General features: G+C 42.0%; 1 protein-coding gene across 2 annotated transcripts in view; it reads right to left on the bottom strand.

The window, feature by feature from the left end:
• FOXRED2 (FAD dependent oxidoreductase domain containing 2) overlaps positions 1 to 19753 on the bottom strand; it is a 692701-nt gene that overhangs the window by 563416 nt on the left and 109532 nt on the right. For both annotated transcript variants that reach the window (XM_040407426.1, XM_040407427.1), the window contains exon 4: positions 6240 to 6515. In XM_040407426.1, coding sequence (XP_040263360.1) covers positions 6240 to 6515 — 276 coding nt within the window. The remainder of the gene's footprint in view (positions 1 to 6239; positions 6516 to 19753) is intronic.

Raw genomic sequence — 19753 nt, 5'->3', positions numbered from 1 at the left:
AGGGGGGAGACTAGGGGCCTACCTTGCTTAGGGGCCCACCGGGGGATTCCCCTGTACCCCTGTGGGCCAGTCCGAGCCTGAGTCTTGCCCACATATAACATGGGGCAAGGACACGACGCTATATATACAACTCCTGTTGTCTTGCATGTAATCCGTTGTCTGATATTATATTCCCTCCTGTCTCCAGGGTTTATGAATTTTTTAATACGGGGAATGTACTTGCAAAATGAGCAATCTCCACATGGTGCTGAGCCATTATATTTATCTTGTACTGATATATTTTCTATTTCTATTTCCTTTAGATGGCTATGTACTAGTTGGTCCCTCAGATTTGGGCCTCTACTATAGGTGACACTAGGATTTTTGGTAAGTACCAATTTGAGGTCTCTATCCGTCTGGATTATATGCCAGTATCTTTCCAATATTTGATAAATCTCTTTATTGTATCCATCGAATGTCCCAATGCATCGGATGATCTCATCCTTTTTTATCGGAGTTGTTTTCAGTAGGTCATCTCTGTCGGTATTCTTAGCTCTAGGATATCCCCTCCTCTTGAACCTATCCCAGAGATGTCCACTTTCTCTCCTAAATGAGATCTCATCCGAGCAATTGCACCGGGCCCTCAGATACTGACCTGTGGGTATCCCCCTCTTCAAAGGTGAGGGGTGCCAGCTGGACCAGTGCAGATAGCTATTAGTAGAAGTTGGTTTCCTATGTATTTCAGTATTCAGATGACCATCCTCCATAATTTTAATTTTCAAATCTAGGAACACTATTTCCTTCTCCTGAATTTCATATGTGTATTTCATACCTATGCAGTTGTCATTAAGAGCTTGGGTGAATTCGTGAAAAAGTGATTTACCCCCATCCCAAAAGATAAGTATGTCGTCAATATACCTGCCCCAAAATATATTGTGGCAGGTATATGACGACATACCATCCGTGAATACAAAGTTGTCTTCCCACCACCCCAAAAAAAGGTTTGCATAGGTGGGGGCACAGGACGTACCCATAGCAGTCCCATTTGTTTGTTGGTAAAACTTTCCCTGGAAGACAAAATAATTGTGTTCTAAAATAAATTCTAACATAGAAAGGACCAAGTAATTGTGCTGTGCAAAGTTACTACTTTTTGTGCTCAGAAATATTTGGGTGGCTTTAATGCCTAGTGCGTGTTTAATGTTACTGTATAGTGATTCGACATCCAAGCTAGCTAGGATTGTATTTAATGTTAATATCATATCATTGATTTTCAGGAGAAGGTCTTTTGTGTCCCTGATATAGGACGGTAAAGTAGTTACGAATGGTCTCAATATCTGATCTACATATACACTAATCCCCTGGGTCAGGTTATCATTCCCGGATACAATAGGCCTTCCTGGGATTGGAATTTTATCCTTATGCACCTTCGGGAGTGCATAGAAGGTAGAGATGGTAGGATTTTTATTGAAAAGATACTGGAATTCATCCTTTGTTATAAGACCACTACTTTGGGCTCCAGACAGAAGGACTTTTAGGTCCGCTGTATATGCCTTTGTGGGGTCATTAGGGAGAATTTTATAGGTGTTTCTGTCCCTTAATAGTCTTAATGCCATCTCTACATAGTCATCTCTATCTTGGATAACTATGTTACCCCCCTTATCACTAGGTTTGATTACAATATTTTCATTTTTCCTTAGTGCTTCCAGGGCCTCCAATTCCTGAGGGGTCAGGTTCGGCTCGATATGATCTTTCCTCATTTTTAGGGATTTGATGTCTCGTGTCACAAGATTGACAAAAGTGTCAATTTCATTAAATTGTGTAAATGATGGTGTTATTTTCGACTTAGGTTTGAGGGAGGAGAATGGAGGGTCCGGAAGGACTACTTCTTCATCATTCTCCCTCAAAAGATCCTCAAGATCCTGGACACATCTTTTTTCACTTTCAAATGTTTTTCTGACATCCCATTCGGCCTGTTTGTGAACTTTATGTAGGGCTAACTTACGCGCAAATAGATTGATATCCTTGATCCACAGAAATTTGTCACTCTGTGGAACTGGTGAGAATGTAAGACCTCTACTCAAGAGGGTCCTCTGTGGAGTCGTAATTACATATCTAGAGAGATTGATGATTTGTTTTACATCATCATCTTCCCTCATCTCTCTTACTTCTATTTGCTGTATCCCTATTTCTCCCGATCCCTCAGTTGGATCCCTGCCTGTCCTAATAAAAAAAGTGGAGCTATAGGTGTATTCGCCTGCATGGTGGTTGTTTGACTGATCGGCAGGTTTATGCCTGAATTGGTTGCCATATGCTGTGACTGTCCAAATGAGAAAGATGGTACAGATGCAGAGAACCTACCAGCTGGAGGGTTTATATTTGCACTGGTCGTTGTCATGACTGGGCCTGTATTTATTTGTGTTGCCAGGGTTTGGGGACATGTTTGAAATGTTCCTCTCTTTTCTTGAGTAGGTCTTTTAGGTGGTTGATATCTCCCCTTCTTTGTTTTTCGTTTCGTCCCTGTCCTTATGTTTTGGGAGTTTAAACTCCGTAATGAGCCCTCTGTCCCTGATGTGTCAGTATCAGAGTTTTCTGTATACCTTTGGTGCGTGTTCCTTATATTCTGCCTATTTTTCCAAATATATACTCTGTTGCTATCGAAATCTTGACGATTTCTTATATATTTTTTATGTTTGCGTTCCTTGATTTCGTTCTGCAATAGGTCAATATTTTTCTTTATCTTTTGTTCTAAATTAATAAACTCAGGATTTTGACTGAAGTCTTGTCACTCTTTAATTTCCTTTTCTAATTGTATATCCAATTTGGAAAAAAGGCTTTTTTCATACTCCAAAAGGTAATTCATTAATCTCAAGGAACAGTCAGTCATGAGATGTTCCCATCCCTTGGAGAACTGTATGTCTTCTAAATGTGAATTAGGTCTCAAAGGGATCCGTAGTCCCCTATACACAATACCTTGCTGTATATATCTCTCAAAGCTGGCTATCTCCCACCAGGATCTAATATGCTGGCTATATGTTTGATTCAGATTCCTAAAAGCAATATTGATATCTGTCTGATTTAGGGGGATGTTGGCATTAGAGAACACTTGACTAGCCTCAATAGTCAGACTTTCCAAGTTTAATTTTTGTTTGAGGAACCCTGCCATAGCCCAACGGTGGGGATAGGGCAAGTGATCTATCTCCAATATTTTCTTGGACCTCAATCCTGTATCACATTCACTACTATATTATTTGAATTGGGTGGGAGAAATTGCTCTCTCTAGAGGGGTCATACAAACATGAGGGATAACCTCAAATTTTACTATAAGTTGTTTCAGAGTGACCCACTGGGCCCAGGAGGTCAAAGTTATAATCCAGTAGTCCTAGGACTAATAATTCCTGTTTAAGGTCTATTATTAAAACATAACTCTTATTTACTGTTAACATACACATAAGACAAAACAAGACTCTGTTGAGAGTGTTATTAAAAATACATATGGAGGGATAATTGACAGGTGGTAGGATATACGCTGTTGGCTTGGTCTCACCACTGCCTCTTCCTCCGAACTGTGAAAGTCAGTGGCACGACCTTCATTCCATGTGGGGTCTAGGACCTCATCGTCCCCTGCATCGTCTTCCACCCAGTCTTGATCCCTGACCTCCTGTTCAGTCTGCACACTGCAGAAAGATGCAGCAGTTGGCACCTGTGTTTCGTCATCAGAGACGTGCTGAGGTGGTATTCCCATGTCCTCATCATCAGGAAACATAAGTGGTTGTGCGTTAGTGCATTCTATCTCTTCCACCCCTGGGGAAGGGCTAGGTGGATGCCCTTGGGAAACCCTGCCAGCAGAGTCTTCAAACAGCATAAGAGACTGCTGCCTAACTTGAGGCTCAGACAGTTTCCCTGATATGCATGGGGGTGATGTGACAGACTGATGGGCTTGGTTTTCATGCGCCATCTGTGCACTTTCTGCAGAAGACTGGGTGGGAGATAATGTGAACGTGCTGGATCCACTGTCGGCCACCCAATTGACTAATGCCTGTACCTGCTCAGGCCTTACCATCCTTAGAACGGCATTGGGCCCCACCAAATATTGCTGTAAATTCTGCTGGCTACTGGGACCCGAGGTAGTTGGTTCACTAGGACGTGTGGCTGTGGCAGAACGGCCACGTCCTCTCCCAGCACCAGAGGGTCCACTAACACCACCACGACCATGTCCGCGTCCCTTACTAGATGTTTTCCTCATTGTTACCGTTCACCACAATAAGAAAAATATTATTTGGCCCAATGTATTGAATTCAAATTCAGGCCTTTTTTTACAGACACCTAACACTATCTGGCTATCTATTTAGGTACCGTATTACACTAATACAGGCACAGCAGTAATGACAGATTTAGCTGAATATAAATTTGAGGCCTATTATTTAGGCGCTGGGTGACAGGTATACGTTTACGGACAGAATTAGACTTGGATATGCACAGTAGCGTGTGTGTGAATTTATTGAGAATGACCCTATCAGCACCTTGAATTTAATATACCCTTTTATGGATAGATTTAAAGTAGGCCTGATACAGCAGAAACCACTAATTTAGGAAATTGCTAGGTTGGGAATTGTATTTCAACCCAGAACAAAAACTGTGCTTTGACGGACACAAAATAACTTGACCAGCTACAGCAATAACCACAGATTTAGCTGAATATTAATTTGAGGCCTATTATTTAGGCGCTGGGTGACAGGTATACGTTTACGGACAGAATTAGACTTGGATATGCACAGTAGCGTGTGTGTGAAGTTATTGAGAATGACCCCATCAACACCTTGAATCTAATATACCCTTTTAGGGATAGATTTAAAGTAGGCCTGATACAGCAGAAACCACTAATTTAGAAAATTGCTAGGTTGGGAATTGTATTTCAACCCAGAACAAAAACTGTGCTTTGACGGACACAAAATAACTTGAGCAGCTACAGCAATAACCACAGATTTAGCTGAATATTAATTTGAGGCCTATTATTTAGGCGCTGGGTGACAGGTATACGTTTACGGACAGAATTAGACTTGGATATGCACAGTAGCGTGTGTGTGAAGTTATTGAGAATGACCGTATCAGCACCTTGAATCTAATATACCCTTTTAGGGATAGATTTAAATAACCACACTATTGATGGTTAAATGGACTTGGTGGCAGCTTGCCCCTGATGTAGGATATAGCCAAAAAATAACCACACTATTGATGGTTAAATGGACTTGGTGGCAGCTTGCCCCTGATGTAGGATATAGACAAAAAAATAACCACACTATTGATGGTTAAATGGACTTGGTGGCAGCTTGCCCTTGATGTAGGATATAGCCAAAAAATAACCACACTATTGATGGTTAAATGGACTTGGTGACAGCTTGCCCCTGATGTAGGATATAGCAGAAAATAACCACACTATTGATGGTTAAATGGACTTGGTGGCAGCTTGTGCTGGCGCACCACAAGCCACAGAATGGCCGCCGATCACCCCAGAAAAAAGTGACTGAAAAACGCTCTGGGCAGCCTAAAAACAGTGAGCAATTGAATAGCAGCAGTTCAATGATCCACAGCTGTAGATCGATCACTGTCTTAAGTGTTTTGGAGGAGTTAATCACTGCCTACTCTCGCCCTAACGTCGCAGCTGCAACCTCTCCCTACACTTGTATCAGCAGAGTGACGTGCAGCGCTACGTGACCCAAGCTTATATAGAGGCTGGGTCACATGCTGCACTGGCCAATCACAGCCATGCCAATAGTAGGCAAGGCTGTGATGGCCTCTTGGGGCAAGTAGTATGACGCTTGTTGATTGGCTGCTTTGCAGCCTTTCAAAAAGCGCCAAGAAAGCGCCGAACACCGAACCCGGACTTTTACGATAATGTTCGGGTCCGTGTCGCGGACACCCCAAAATTCGGTACGAACCCGAACTATACAGTTCGGGTTCGCTCATCCCTACTTCTCACTATTGTATGCAATATTAAATAATGCCAGTAGAAATTACAACTTGTCCTGCAAAAAATAGGCCCTCATACAGCTATGTGAACAAAAAAAAAATTGTTTCTCCAGGAAGGCAGGTAGTAAAAAACTAAAACAAAGAAAATTGCAGGTCAGGAGTTGGTTAAAATATAACTGTATAATACATAGTAAAATAATGCAGGTCTCAACATGTGCGGAATGTATTATGTAACCCTAACATACATGGACTATTTAAAGATTATTAAAGCAAATATGAACAAAAAGTAATACTTGTCAAAAATGGAGAAGTCAAATTTCCAACCCAGGCAACGAATCACACGGTCATATGGTTCACGAGCTGCAAAGTTATCTAGATCATCTTGTGGAAACACTGAAACAGGTTTCATTGAGTGATTACTTGAAGGATTCCTCTTAAGATAATGCTTGTGGGTAACATACAACTTTCCAGAATCATTTCGGATTAAGGCCAAATCAGAAAGATCTCCCTCCAGGAGACCATCCAATGACTTTAGCTGGTATGTGTCCAAAAGATCATTGTTAACAGCTCTGCAGAAGAGAAAGACACAAATACAGCAGTTTGTCAATGTTGAACAATACTTTCTTTAAATAACATTAAAAAAACAAATTAAAGCCTCTTTCACAAGAGCGTGACAAATTAGGTCCAGATGCGTTCAGGGTGCATTCAGTGAAACTCGCACCATTTTGCAAGCAAGTTAAATCAGTTTAGTCTGCGATTGCGTTCAGTTGTTCAGTTTTTTCCACAGAGTGCAATGTGTTTTGATGCGTTTTTCACGCACATGATAAAAAACTGAAGGTTTACAAAAAACATCTACCGTAGCAACCATCAGTGAAAAATGCATTGCATCTGCACTTGCTTCTGGATGCAATGTGTTTTTCACTGAAGCCCCATGCACTTCTATGGGGCCAGGGTTGCGTGAAAAACGCAGAATATAGAACATGCTGCGTTTTTCACGCAAGACAGAACTGATGCGTGAAAGAAATCGCAGCATGCTCTATATTGTGGCGATGAACCATGTGATGAGCGCGGTGACATCACCAAAGGTCCTTTTCCTCCCAGGTCCTCAAAGAAGAAGAAAGAAGACGAGTCGGGCTGCGCGAACAAGTGGATGAGGGGAGTTTAATTATTTTTTAACCCCTCCATCCCTAATTTACTTAGCATTCTGTATTAAGAATGCTATTAATTTCCCTTATAACCATGTTATAAGGGAAAATAATAAAATCTACACAACACCGATCCCAAACCCAAACTTCTGTGAAGAAGTCCAGGTTCGGGTCTGGGAACCAAACATGCCAATTTTTCTCATGTGCGTGCAAAACGCATTCAATTCCAGGTTGCATTTGCAGTGTAGTTACTGAATGGTGGATCAAACAGATGAAGAGCATAATCAAACGGAGGCAAAGGTTAATACCAGGTAACAGCAGAGAATTAATCTTAATTGGCAGTTTACAATGGTAAGCCTGGGAGCCCTTAAAATGACCCATGCTGCCATAGCAACTGATTCACTGCAGGGGGCACCGGAGGACAATGGGAGCCCTCTCCCTCTAAAGCTGGATTTACATGGTAAAAAAATCTGGAAGATTATCAGGAACAAATGTTCCTGCAAACAATTGTTCCCAACAATCTGCCGTGTAAAGGTGCCACCAATCACCTGATGAACAAAGGAAACTTTTGTTTATCGGGTGATCCTGTCGTTCATGCAGGCATCTAAATTATCATTTCTGGGCAGCAAATTGTGCTGTCTAAACACTGATCTTCTTCCCTGATAAAAGGCAGCTGTATGAGGACAAGCGATTGCAATAGTGATTCCTTGTTCTCATACTGTGGTGGAGATTGCTGCACGTAAATGCAGCACTCACCGCCACTGAACAAGCAGACGATTGTCGGAAGTAACACTTCCTTCTTGACAATCTGCTGCTGCTCGGCGAGTCTTTATGCGCCTTAAAGGGAATCTGTCACTAGCAATTTACCAAATTTTTTTTTTCATGAATCCATGTTTAACAGAGTACCTTTTTTCAATCTGTCTGATTCTTTTGATTGTCAGTCTTGTCATTTCTTCAAAAAATCGATTCTTGTGATATGTAAATGACGCTGTAAGGAGCCCAGAGGGGCGTTCTTCTTTCTCCACGGTGCCCAGGAACGCCCCTCTGAAGTGCCGTGCCCGCCGAAATTTCAAATCTAATAACGCCTCCAAGTTCATCTAAATCCCCTCCCAGAGGCGCGGCTAAGTGCTCAACACCCCCCCTCCTCTCGCCGGCATCCCAAATCCCGCGCAGGCGCAGTGCCGTCACTCATCTCATCATAGCGCAGGCAATCGCCGGCACTGCGCCTGCGCGGGATTTGGGATGCCGGCGAGAGGAGGATCGGGGTGTTTGCCGCAGAGCGCGGCGCTGAGGAGGGGAGGTGTTGAGCACTTAGCCGCGCCTCTGGGAGGGGATTTAGATGAACTTGGAGGCGTTATTAGATTTGAAATTTCGGCGGGCACGGCACTTCAGAGGGGCGTTCCTGGGCACCGTGGAGAAAGAAGAACGCCCCTCTGGGCTCCTTACAGCGTCATTTACATATCACAAGAATCGATTTTTTGAAGAAATGACAAGACTGACAATCAAAAGAATCAGACAGATGGAAAAAAGGTACTCTGTTAAACATGGATTCATGAAAAAAAAATGGGGTAAATTGCTAGTGACAGATTCCCTTTAAACATAATATAGGATGTCAAGATTTTAAAGGAATGTGTTGTTTTAATTTATTTGACCATTCCAGATCAATCCAGTCCCATATTCAAGGGTTACATGAAATTGCTAATAATATCAAGAAAAATGTTGACTCAACCTCTTGGTGGGACTGGTTATTGAGCTGGCTGCCGGATTTGAGTTGGTTGAGAACATTATTTATCAGTATTATAATTGCTTCCTTGATTGTCATATGTTGCTGTATCCAATGTATCCCTTCCCTCATACAGATGTTTTGCGTAATGTGTCCAAAACCCACAGACCCTTGACAATCATATGCTACTTACCTCTCTATGAGAGAAAGAAGATAAGTCATATTCATGACTTAAGAGGGGATTGAAGGGTTAAATAGAATACGCTATATGATCTGTATGCGGGACAGGATGCTGGGTGACATCATTCTAGAGGGAGAAAATGTTTACATTAGCCTTATGTCCATATAGGGAATGGAGTCTGCCCAGCAACAGTGAATATGTGAATCACATCTGTTTCTAATATGTGTGGAAGAATGTCTATAAAGGTGCTGAATTCCGAGAATAAAGGCAGAACGGTTTCAGAAATACGCCTGTGTGTGTATCTTATTGAGATCCGTTCACCGGGTACCTGTCTGTGACAAACAAAGGAAGAACCAGGGTGCATTAAGAAGCAGATTTCTTTCACCCTCCCTCTTCTCCTGCATCGCTCCACCGCATCTCCTGCTCTGTCTGTTACTCAGTGATGGGCCCTGCTCCCGAACCCCAGGGCTCTCCAGTCCCTGATTGGACCTCTTCTATGATGAAGTGCTGTTCAACCTGCCTGTGGGGGCCTGCTGTGAATGACACTGGCTGAATTTAACATAGCTTGTTTTGCGGCTTTGATCTCCTTCGCTTCGCTTGCTGCCCCATGGATTCCTCTGCCGGCGTCTCTCCTCTGCCCTACGGCTGCATTCTTTGAGAATTGTGTTTCTTGCTGCTGCTGCTCCTTGAGAAAACTGTTGAGATCTATCCGTTTTAGATCAGATTCCTCCCTCTTTTTGCTTATGAACTTATAATGAATTAACAACTTACAATGAAGAACTATAACTAAGAACCTATAACTATTCATAACAAATTAACAAATTAATAAAGTGATCTGTTCGCTATGACCGCTTGATTGCTCCAACTTTTTTTTGCCCTTGTTTTGTTGGTTGTCTTTTTTGAGCTTTTTTTTTTTGTCTCTTCCTGTTTTATTTATGGATATTAGCTTGATTTAAATACTCTTCTTGTACTGTCTCTTCTTGTGTTATTTTCTTACCCCCAGATACAGTATATTAACAAAACAATATATAAATAGTCCAGCCAGGGGGGAAGAAGAAGAAAGGAAAGAAGGAAGAGAAGGGAAGGGGAAAAAAATAAAAAATTATGGTCAAGAAGCAAAATAGATGCTGAGCGGATTTCTCCGGGGTAAAATGAGCCCCAAAACTTTTGGAAGGAGCAAAAATGTATCAATTCTTGAAGTCTCCAAAGGTCACTATGAGAGCAGGACAAAAAGAGCCGCAAGATACTAGCTTTAAAAAAAATAATAATGTTGTGAATATGGAGGAGGGAGTAAGGAGAGAATCCCCTCAATCTAAGGGGAAAGAGAGGGCGGAGGAAGGAAAATTATCTAACACTAACTCTTGCCCATTAACAGAAATATTGCTGGCAGTAAAGAAAAATTGGGATTTAATACAGGACATTTCAACACAGCTTGGATCAATTCAGACTGATGTAATCCTGATAAGGGAGGACAAATCCAAGATTCGAGACAGAGTTAATATTGTGGAGAAATTCTTGGGTGTTTTACAGAATGAATTTATAACATCAAAAACTGAGATTTCTACCCTATGGATGGATCTTAATACCCTTAGAAAAAAAAGTGGTGGACCTGGAGGACAGGTCAAGGAAATGCAATGTCAGAATTTTGGGTTTACCTGAGGGGGCTGCGGATAAGAATCTTACTACAAAAGGTTGATTTTAGAGAATTTTGGAAAAGAACATTTTTCCCCAACGTTTTTAGTGGAAAGGGCTCATCGGGTTCCCAGAAGTAAACCAATTCATGGGAGGCAGCTTTTGGTCTCACGGGATAGAGATATGGTATTGAGAAGCGCGAGGGAGTGTCCTCCTATTGTATATAATGGGAATACACTGGCTTTCTTTCCCGACTTTTCTAAAGAGATCCAAGAAAGGAGACGCTCTTTTATTGCGGTCAAAAAGCGTCTACAAGAAAAGGATATTAAGTATTCACTTGTCTATACAGCTAAACTTCAGATCATCTTTAACAATAGAACGCATTTTCTTTATACTGCGGATCTTGCTATGGATTGGCTCGATCAGAATAATATCTGACTAAGTGGTTATAATATCTGATTAAGCTGGAATAATATCTGATTAAGGCTACTTTCACACTTGCGGCAGAGTGATCCGGCAAGCAGTTCCGTCGCAGGAACTGCCTGCTGGATCCGGCAAAACATATGCCAACTGATGGCATTTGTAAGACTGATCCTGATCAGTCTGAAAAATGCCTGAGTCAGCAAAAACCCATTAGAGGGTACAAAATCCAATGACATAAGAGTGTTTTTTGACCAATTTATATCTAAACCTAAAACCCCGCCGAAGGAATTTAGCCATTCGGATGAGTTTTGGGAGGGTTGTTTCTGTATGATCTATAAAAAATAACACATCATCCGCGTATAGGGAAATACGATCTTATGTCCCTAGTGTTCCAAACCCTTTAATTTTATCATCCTGTCTGATGGCCAAAGCCAAAGGCTCGATATAAATATCAAATAGAAATGGAGATAGTGGACAACCTTGAGTGCCCCTATTCAGATCGAAGCTAGATGTCAAGATCCCATTAACATTCAGCCCTGCTGAAGGAGATCTATATAATAGTTTAATCTTATCAATAAATCTATCTGCAAAACCCATCCTAATCAAAACCTTCCAGAGAAATCTCCACTTCACCTTGTCAAAGGCCTTAGAGGCATCTAAGGACAGGATGGAGTGAGAGACACCATCTGGTCTGGGTGAATAATTGAGGGAATGACATTAGAAAGCCTTGTAGACAGAATTCTTGAGAGAAGCTTCACATCCGTATTTAATAATGATATGGGTCTATATGATCCTAAATCTAAGTGGTCTTTACCTTTTTTCAGAATAAATATTATTATATCTTCTGTCATTGATTCTGGTAAATTCCTATCCTCCAACAATTCAGCAAATACCCTCAAAAGCCTAGGAAGGATAATTTCCCTGTATTTATGATAAAATTCATATGGGAATCCATCTGATCATGGGGAGGGGTTACCAGAACATGCTTTAATTGCTATTTCTAATTCCTGCATGGAAAAATCCACCTCAAGCGCTTCCCTTTGAACGTCAGTAATAACTGGTAGGGAGATGGCATCCAAATAGGACTCCATCATTTCATCCGTGATATTGCTATCTATTTTAGCACTAGTTTAACGAATATTATCTATATATTTTTTTGCTCTTGGTTAGAAATCACTCTGGGTAACAGTTTTCCAGGATGCCCTGACTCTATTAAATATTTTTGACCCTCTGTTGAGCCTTCTCCAACAAAAAGTCAGAATAAGCTTGACTAGCCTTCTACATAACTTTCCTGTTTTCTTCTGTCTTATTCCTAAAAGAGGATTGTGTGACTAATGCCGCTAGTTTTTTTTAACTTTTTCTCGCTGATACCGTACCCCTTCCTCAGATTAGCAATATTACTAACTAAAATTCCCCTCATAAACGTCTTAAAGGTATCCCATACTACCTGAATTTTAGCTGAATTATAATTAATATCCCAGAAACGCTCAATCTCCTGTTGTATTGTTTTGTGGTTTTCCATTACTGACATCCAATAGGGATTTAATCTAAATGGGGGTCTCGCTACATTTCTATCATGCACCAGCCAAAGTTCAAGGGACAGAGGTCCGAAAGAGACCTTGTCTCATATTTCATCCGTTTTACAAGGCTCATATATTTTTTATTCATTAGGGCAAGATTTATCCTAGACATAGATTTACCCGAATTACTTATACATGAGTATACTCTTCTCCAATGCCCTAAGCGTCCCCAAACATCTGCAAAACCAGCTTCCTGGCAAAAGCATGCCAAGGGAGACCCTTGGACAGACGTATAACCATCACCCACCATAAAAACCCTATGTATAATAGGATTGATAACGCAATTAAAATCCCCAATAATTAATGTAGGACATATAGGCTATTGATCCATAAAAGATAGCAGGGAATTAAGCACATGAAAGGAGAACGGAGGTGTGATGTAAACAAAAGCTAGGATACATCATTTTCCTGCTAGTTTACAGTATAGGAAGACAAATCTCCCTTGCTCATCAACAGAGGATGCCTCATAGACTGAATTAATCGCTCTATGAATAAAAACTGTCACTCCTATTGAATGACTAAAAAAAATGGAATGATACGTCTGCGCAGCCCATAGCCTGGCGATTCGCTGGGAAGTATCCTCGGACAGATGAGTTTCCACCAGACAGACAATTGATGGTAAATGTCTCTGCACAAGATCAAAGACCGCTTGTCTCTTTAGTCTATCCCCCAGCCCCCGAACATTCCAAGTAAAAATTCTAACTAACATTAGATTAAAAAAAATATTCCCTACCTATGGAGATTTTTAACAAACCCTTCCTCCTTCCCCCCTATCCTATGAGACGCATCACAACCCACCCCTAATTCCCCACTCCAATTGATCCTCCACATTCTGCAACAGATCTCTCAACTAAGACCATCGCCATTACTACCAAACAAGAAGAGGAAAAATACAAAGATTAGGCTACTTTCACACTAGCAGCACGGACCTCCGGCAGGCTGTCCCGTCGGGTGAACAGCCTGCCGGATCCGTCCTGCGGCTAGTGACCGTGTGCCTCACTGCTGACGCGTCCCCATTGACTATAATGGGGGTGGGGCGGAATTCCGGAGAGACACGGCAGCGCACGGCGAGAGGCTGCCGGAATAAATGTCAGACATGTTGTAGTTTTATTCTGGCAGCCTCTTGTTCAAGGAATTTAGCCATTCGGATGAGTCTTGGGAGGGTTGTTTCTGTATGATCTATAAAAAATAACACATCATCCGCGTATAGGGAAATAAGTTGAATGTTTTGGATACTTTTCATTATCTGGGTATGATAATATCCCCTAAGACTGAAGATTTTTTACAGCTTAATTTGATTCCACTGATAGCAAAATTGAGGTAAAAAATTGGGATATGGCTTTGACTGTCCTTATCTAGAGCTGATCGAGTATCTTTGGTCAACTCCTTTATATTCTTAGGAATTCACCCATATTGATAGAGGATACGTTTTTCAAACTTATGGAGAGAATCATTAATGATTTATTGTGGGGGGAAAAACGAGTAAGGCTTAAATTGAAATATTTGTATAAACCACTGGAGCAGGGGGGATTGAATCTCCCCTACTTCAAGGGATATTTTATTGCTGTCCAGCTATGGTTGTATCGTGAATGGCAGAAAAGTGTATTGCTTACGACTTTGGTGAGGAGATCCTCGTATAATAATACAGTGTGGGCTATTTATATGGATACACCTTAATAAAATGGGAATGGTTGGTGATATTAACTTCCTGTTTGTGGCACATTAGTATATGTGAGGGGGAAAACTTTTCAAGATGGGTGGTGACCATGGTGGCCATTTTGAAGTCGGACATTTTGAATCCAACTTTTGTTTTTTCAATAGGAAGAGGGTCATGTGACACATCAAACTTATTGGGAATTTCACAAGAAAAACAATGGTGTGCTTGGTTTTAACATAACTTTATTCTTTCATGAGTTATTTACAAGTTTCTGACCACTTATAAAATGTGTTCAATGTGCTGCCCATTGTGTTGGATTGTCAATGGAACCCTCTTCTCCCACTCTTCACACACTGATAGCAACACTGCAGGAGAAATGCTAGCACAGGCTTCCAGTATCCGTAGTTTCAGGTGCTGCACATCTCGTATCTTCACAGCATAGACAATTGCCTTCAGATGACCCCAAAGATGAAAGTCTAAGGGGGTCAGATCGGGAGACCTTGGGGGCCATTCAACTGGCGCACGACGACCAATCCACTTTCCAGGAAACTGTTCATCTAGGAATGCTCGGACCTGACACCCATAATGTGGTGGTGCACCATCTTGCTGGAAAAACTCAGGGAACGTGCCAGTTTCAGTGCATAAAGAGGGAAACACATCATCATGTAGCAATTTCGCATATCCAGTGGCCTTGAGGTTTCCATTGATGAAGAATGGCCCCACTATCTTTGTACCCCATATACCACACCATACCATCAATTTTTTTGTTCCAACAGTCTTGGAGGGATCTATCCAATGTGGGTTAGTGTCAGACCAATAGCGGTGGTTTTGTTTGTTAACTTCACCATTCACATAAAAGTTTGCCTCATCACTGAACAAAATCTTCTGCGTAAACTGAGGGTCCTGTTCCAATTTTTGTTTTGCCCATTCTGCAAATTCAGTGCGCCGATCTGGGTCATCCTCGTTGAGTAGCTGGAGTTTGTAAGGGTGCCATTTGTGAGTAGCTAATATCCACCAAAGGGATGTTCGACTAATGCCACTCTCCAGTGACATGTGGCGAGTGCTACGCTGTGGGCTCTTGCTGAATGAAGCTAGGACAGCCACTGATGTTTCTTCATTAGAGACAGATTTCATGCGTCCACATTTTGGCAAATCCAACACTGAACCAGTTTCACGAAACTTAGCAAGCAGTTTGCTAACTGTAGCATGGGAGATAGGTGGTCTCGTAGAGTGTCTTGCATTGAAATCTGCTGCAATGACCCGGTTACTGCGTTCACCAGACATCAACACAATTTCTATCCGCTCCTCATGTGTTAACCTCGGCGACATGTCAATGGCTGTAAACAAAGAGAAACTTGTAAATAACTCATGAAAGAATAAAGTTAAGTTAAAACCAAGTACACCATTGTTTTTCGTGTGAAATTCCCAATAAGTTTGATGTGTCACATGACCCTCTTCTTATTGAAAAAACAAAAGTTGGATTCAAAATGGCTGACTTCAAAATGGCCGCCATGGTCACCACCCATCTTGAAAAGTTTCCCCCCTCACATATACTTATGTGCCACAAACAGGAAGTTAATATCACCAATCATTACCATTTTATTAAGGTGTATCCATATAAATGGCTCACCCTGTATATTTACTCTTTTAGAATCTGGACAATTGATCAATCGGGAGCAGTATTATAGAGAGGCCACAAAGTTATCTAAGTCTTGGGCCACTATTAGATCATGGTTGGGGGTAAAAGGATCGCTTCAATGCACTCCTTTGTGGTATAATTCTTATTTGCAGGTTTTAGGTGGTATAGCTGGGGCTGAGTTTTGGCAAAAAATTTTTATTTTATATGTTACACAGGTGGTGAAGAATAGAGAGATATTGTCGTTTTTGGATTTATCACAAAGGGATAATTTATCGTGGTTAAGATATTTACAGCTGCGATCAGCACTTTCTAGCTTGAAGGATAAATCCCTGTTAGAGATAGATACTTAGTTTTTTTAAATGAGTTGATAAGGAAATTTAGATCAGAGATTGAAGATTTCAAATATTTATAAATGATTTCTTAAGGCACGGTTTATTAAAATGCAATCAACAGGACAAAGGGCCTGGAGGGTTGATTGTCCAAATATTCAACTAGGGGGATGGGGGAATATATTTTTGAATTTAAGTTTATTATCTCACAATTTTAATCCCATTTTGGTACAATTTAATATTTTTCATAGATTATATGTCACGCCCCCATGGCTTAGTAAATGTGGGTTAAGAGATAGTTCTAGGTGCCCATGGTGTGATCTATTAGGTGCGGACCACCTACATATGCTTTGGTCTTGCCCAAAACTCAAAGAATATTGGAATGCTATTAAAAACTTTATTACTCATAAAATGAAGTTACAGATTCCTTTTAATGTAGAATGTTTTATATCGAGTGATCTTTCTAAGTTAGGCAGACATAAATATCAAAAAAATTTTCTAGGTAGAATATTATTCTTGGCCAGACTCTTGGTTACTTGGGTCTGGTTCTCACAATATACCCCTGATATAAATACCTGCATAAATTTGGTTAACAAGGTTAAGAACCATGAGAATATTTTATATAGGCAAAGAAATGTTCAAGAGAAGTGGATCAAGATATGGAAGGCCTGGAGGTTTTGAGCCTCGATGGTATATATATTGTGACTTTTTGTTGTTGTGTCTTCCCTTTCTGCTATCTTTTGTTCCCGTTGAATGATAGTGAGATATGAGATGCATTACAATATTGGGGGGGGGGGGGGGGGAGAAAGAACAGGAGGCAGCGCCTCGTGTGTAGAACCGTCTGTCTTGTTATAAAAAAACCCCACAGTTTATGCTCACCATTTAGGGTTGTGAGAAGACACAACGCCCGTAAATCGCCTTGCTGGAATAATCCCGTCCAGCGTATGGGGTTATCCGCGTCTGCTGCCACGGTCTATGCCCTTTTTCTGTTGGTTGCAGAGTTTTGGGATGGAAAGAATTGCGGATGAGAAGAAAGTTAGACCTTTCTGATGCAGAAGAACTCAGGACCAGGATGATGTAGGTGAAGGAGTTCTTTATTCAAAAGACTGTCAATGCGTTTCTGGGGCGAACGGCCCCCTTCATCAGGACAATAAAACTTATATCTAACAAGCATGTGGTTAACACTGTTTTATTTATGCACTCTGTTTGAGCGTGATGTGCACGGGCAGTGAGGGGCGGGGGGGGGGGGTTCGGGGAGGGCCGTCATAGGAGGTGTCTAGAGGGTGAGTGCAGCCTTCGCTGTTATCCAGCGTGTAGCCGTGATGTTTGTGGTAGGTGTCCCAGTGGTATGACGCACCTTAGAGTGACAGCCGGAGGAGCGCTTGAGGGACTTCACTGCTCTATGAGTGTCACTGCCAGACAGCTGAGAAGCTCTGATAGGAGCCTTTCAGATCCTCCTCCTTGAGTTTCTTTGTTTTGGTTGAGTTCCTTATCTTGTTAGTCTATCTCAGCTGTCATGCAGTTGGACTGATTGCTGCCCTTTAAGTTCCTCCCCAGAATGCAGTAGTGTGCGGCTTATACAACTTCCTGGAGTGTGTGTGCATGCTGTTCCTAGTTCTCAGTCCACAGTCCCCAGTCGTCTGCAAGATAAGTGCTGTTTATGTATTTATTATTTTCTGTTTTCTGGATCCAGGTGACCCTGACTCCCTCCGTGTCTGTGTAGGAAGCCGGTGGTCGTATCCCCTCACTATTGTAGGGTCTTCAGGTGTAAGATAGTCGAGGTACGTGGATATGCGCCCATCCACCTTTGGGGTGGTCGCATAGGCTGAGCAATAAGGGAGAGCGGCAGGTCTCATGCAGGGGTCTCCCTTTTGTTCCTTAGTTGTGGATCCAGTGAGTCATTGTTTATATTGTATTGTCTTGTTTCCTGTACACCATCCGTGACATTATAAGCCGCCAAAACCGTCTCAAGCATGGATCCGGTTTCACTTTTGGCTGAACGCCTCCAGGGTCTTTCATTGGAGGTAGCTGATCTCCGTAGGATTTTTTCTCAGTTTCAAGTGACTGGTTCAGCTTGCGTTCATGGAGTTTGTGCTGAGCCTAAGATCTCGCTCCCGGATACGTTCTCTGGGGGTAGGGAGAATTTTGTGCGTTTTAAAGAGGCTTGTAAACTCCATTTTCGCCTTCTTCCCCATTCCTCTGGTGATGAAGAACGGAGGGTGGGGATCATTGTATCGCTGCTCAGGGGTAACGCTCAGTCTTGGGCCTTTTCGCTACCGGAGGGGGCACGGCCCCTCCGCTCAGTGGATGAATTCTTTTTAGCCCTGGGTCAGATATATGATGATCCGGATCGTATTGCTCTGGCTGAGTCTAAACTACGTCTGTTATGCCAGGGTAAACAATCCGTAGAGATATACTGCTCAGAATTTCGGAGATGGGCAGCTGATACTGGTTGGAATGATGCTGCACTCCGAAGTCAATTTTGCCAGGGTCTTTCAGAGGGATTGAAAGATGCATTTGCCTTTCATGAGAGGCCAATCTCCCTGGATTCTGCTATGTCTCAGGCCGTTCGTATTGACAGGCGTCTTAGTGAGAGAGGAGAGATCTCTCCTTCCTGTCATACTCCGTCCCGGGACAGTGCAGCGGTCTCATTCTGTGCGCAGGGGTCTCAGTCACTGTCAGCCCCTTCTGAGCAGGAACCCATGCAGCTGGGGTTGATTGCCTCAGACAATAGATGATTCAGCCCGCATGGGAGGGTTTGTTTTTGTTGTGGAGGTATAAATCATTTGGCAAATGTTTGTCCCTCTAGGAGATTCAGGCAGTTTTCTGGGAGTAATAAAGAGACAAAAAGGAAAAAATCTTTTAAAAATGTTCCGTCTGTTACTATTGGCAGGGTTGAGGCGGAAATTGAAGGTTTTCCGTTTGCTTGTAGTTCCCGTTTTGTCCTACCTGCTTGGATGGCGCTAGAGAGCAAGAGCATTTTTTGTGAGATTTTTGTGGATAGTGGAGCAGCTGTCAATCTCATTGATAATCAATTTGCAATAACTCATGGTTTCCAGGTATGCACTTTGGGAAAGGATATTCCTGTTTTTGCTATTGATTCCGCTCCACTTTCTCAGAAATCATTAAAGGGCATAGTTCACAATATCCGTTTAATTGTGAGTGATGCTCATGTTGAGGATGTGTCATGTTTCGTCCTTAGCGGTTTGCCTACTCCTCTAGTGTTGGGACTACCCTGGCTCACTAAACATAACCCCACCATTGATTGGCAAGCGAGGCAAATAAATGGTTGGAGTGACTTTTGCAGAGAGAATTGCCTCATAACATCTGTTTCTGAGGTTTCTACTAAGACTGTACCACCTTTCCTCTCTGAATTTTCGGATGTCTTCTCTGAGAGTGGAGTTCAGGATTTGCCTCCGCACAGGGAGTACGATTGCCCTATTAATCTCATCCCAGGCGCCAAGCTGCCTAAATCTCGTTTATACAATCTCTCCCAAC

The sequence above is a fragment of the Bufo bufo genome, chromosome 9 (genome assembly GCF_905171765.1).
Source record: "Bufo bufo chromosome 9, aBufBuf1.1, whole genome shotgun sequence".
Lineage (NCBI taxonomy): Eukaryota > Metazoa > Chordata > Amphibia > Anura > Bufonidae > Bufo > Bufo bufo.
The sequence above is the reverse complement of the archived record's forward strand: the minus strand, read 5'-3'. Positions and strand labels throughout refer to the sequence as shown.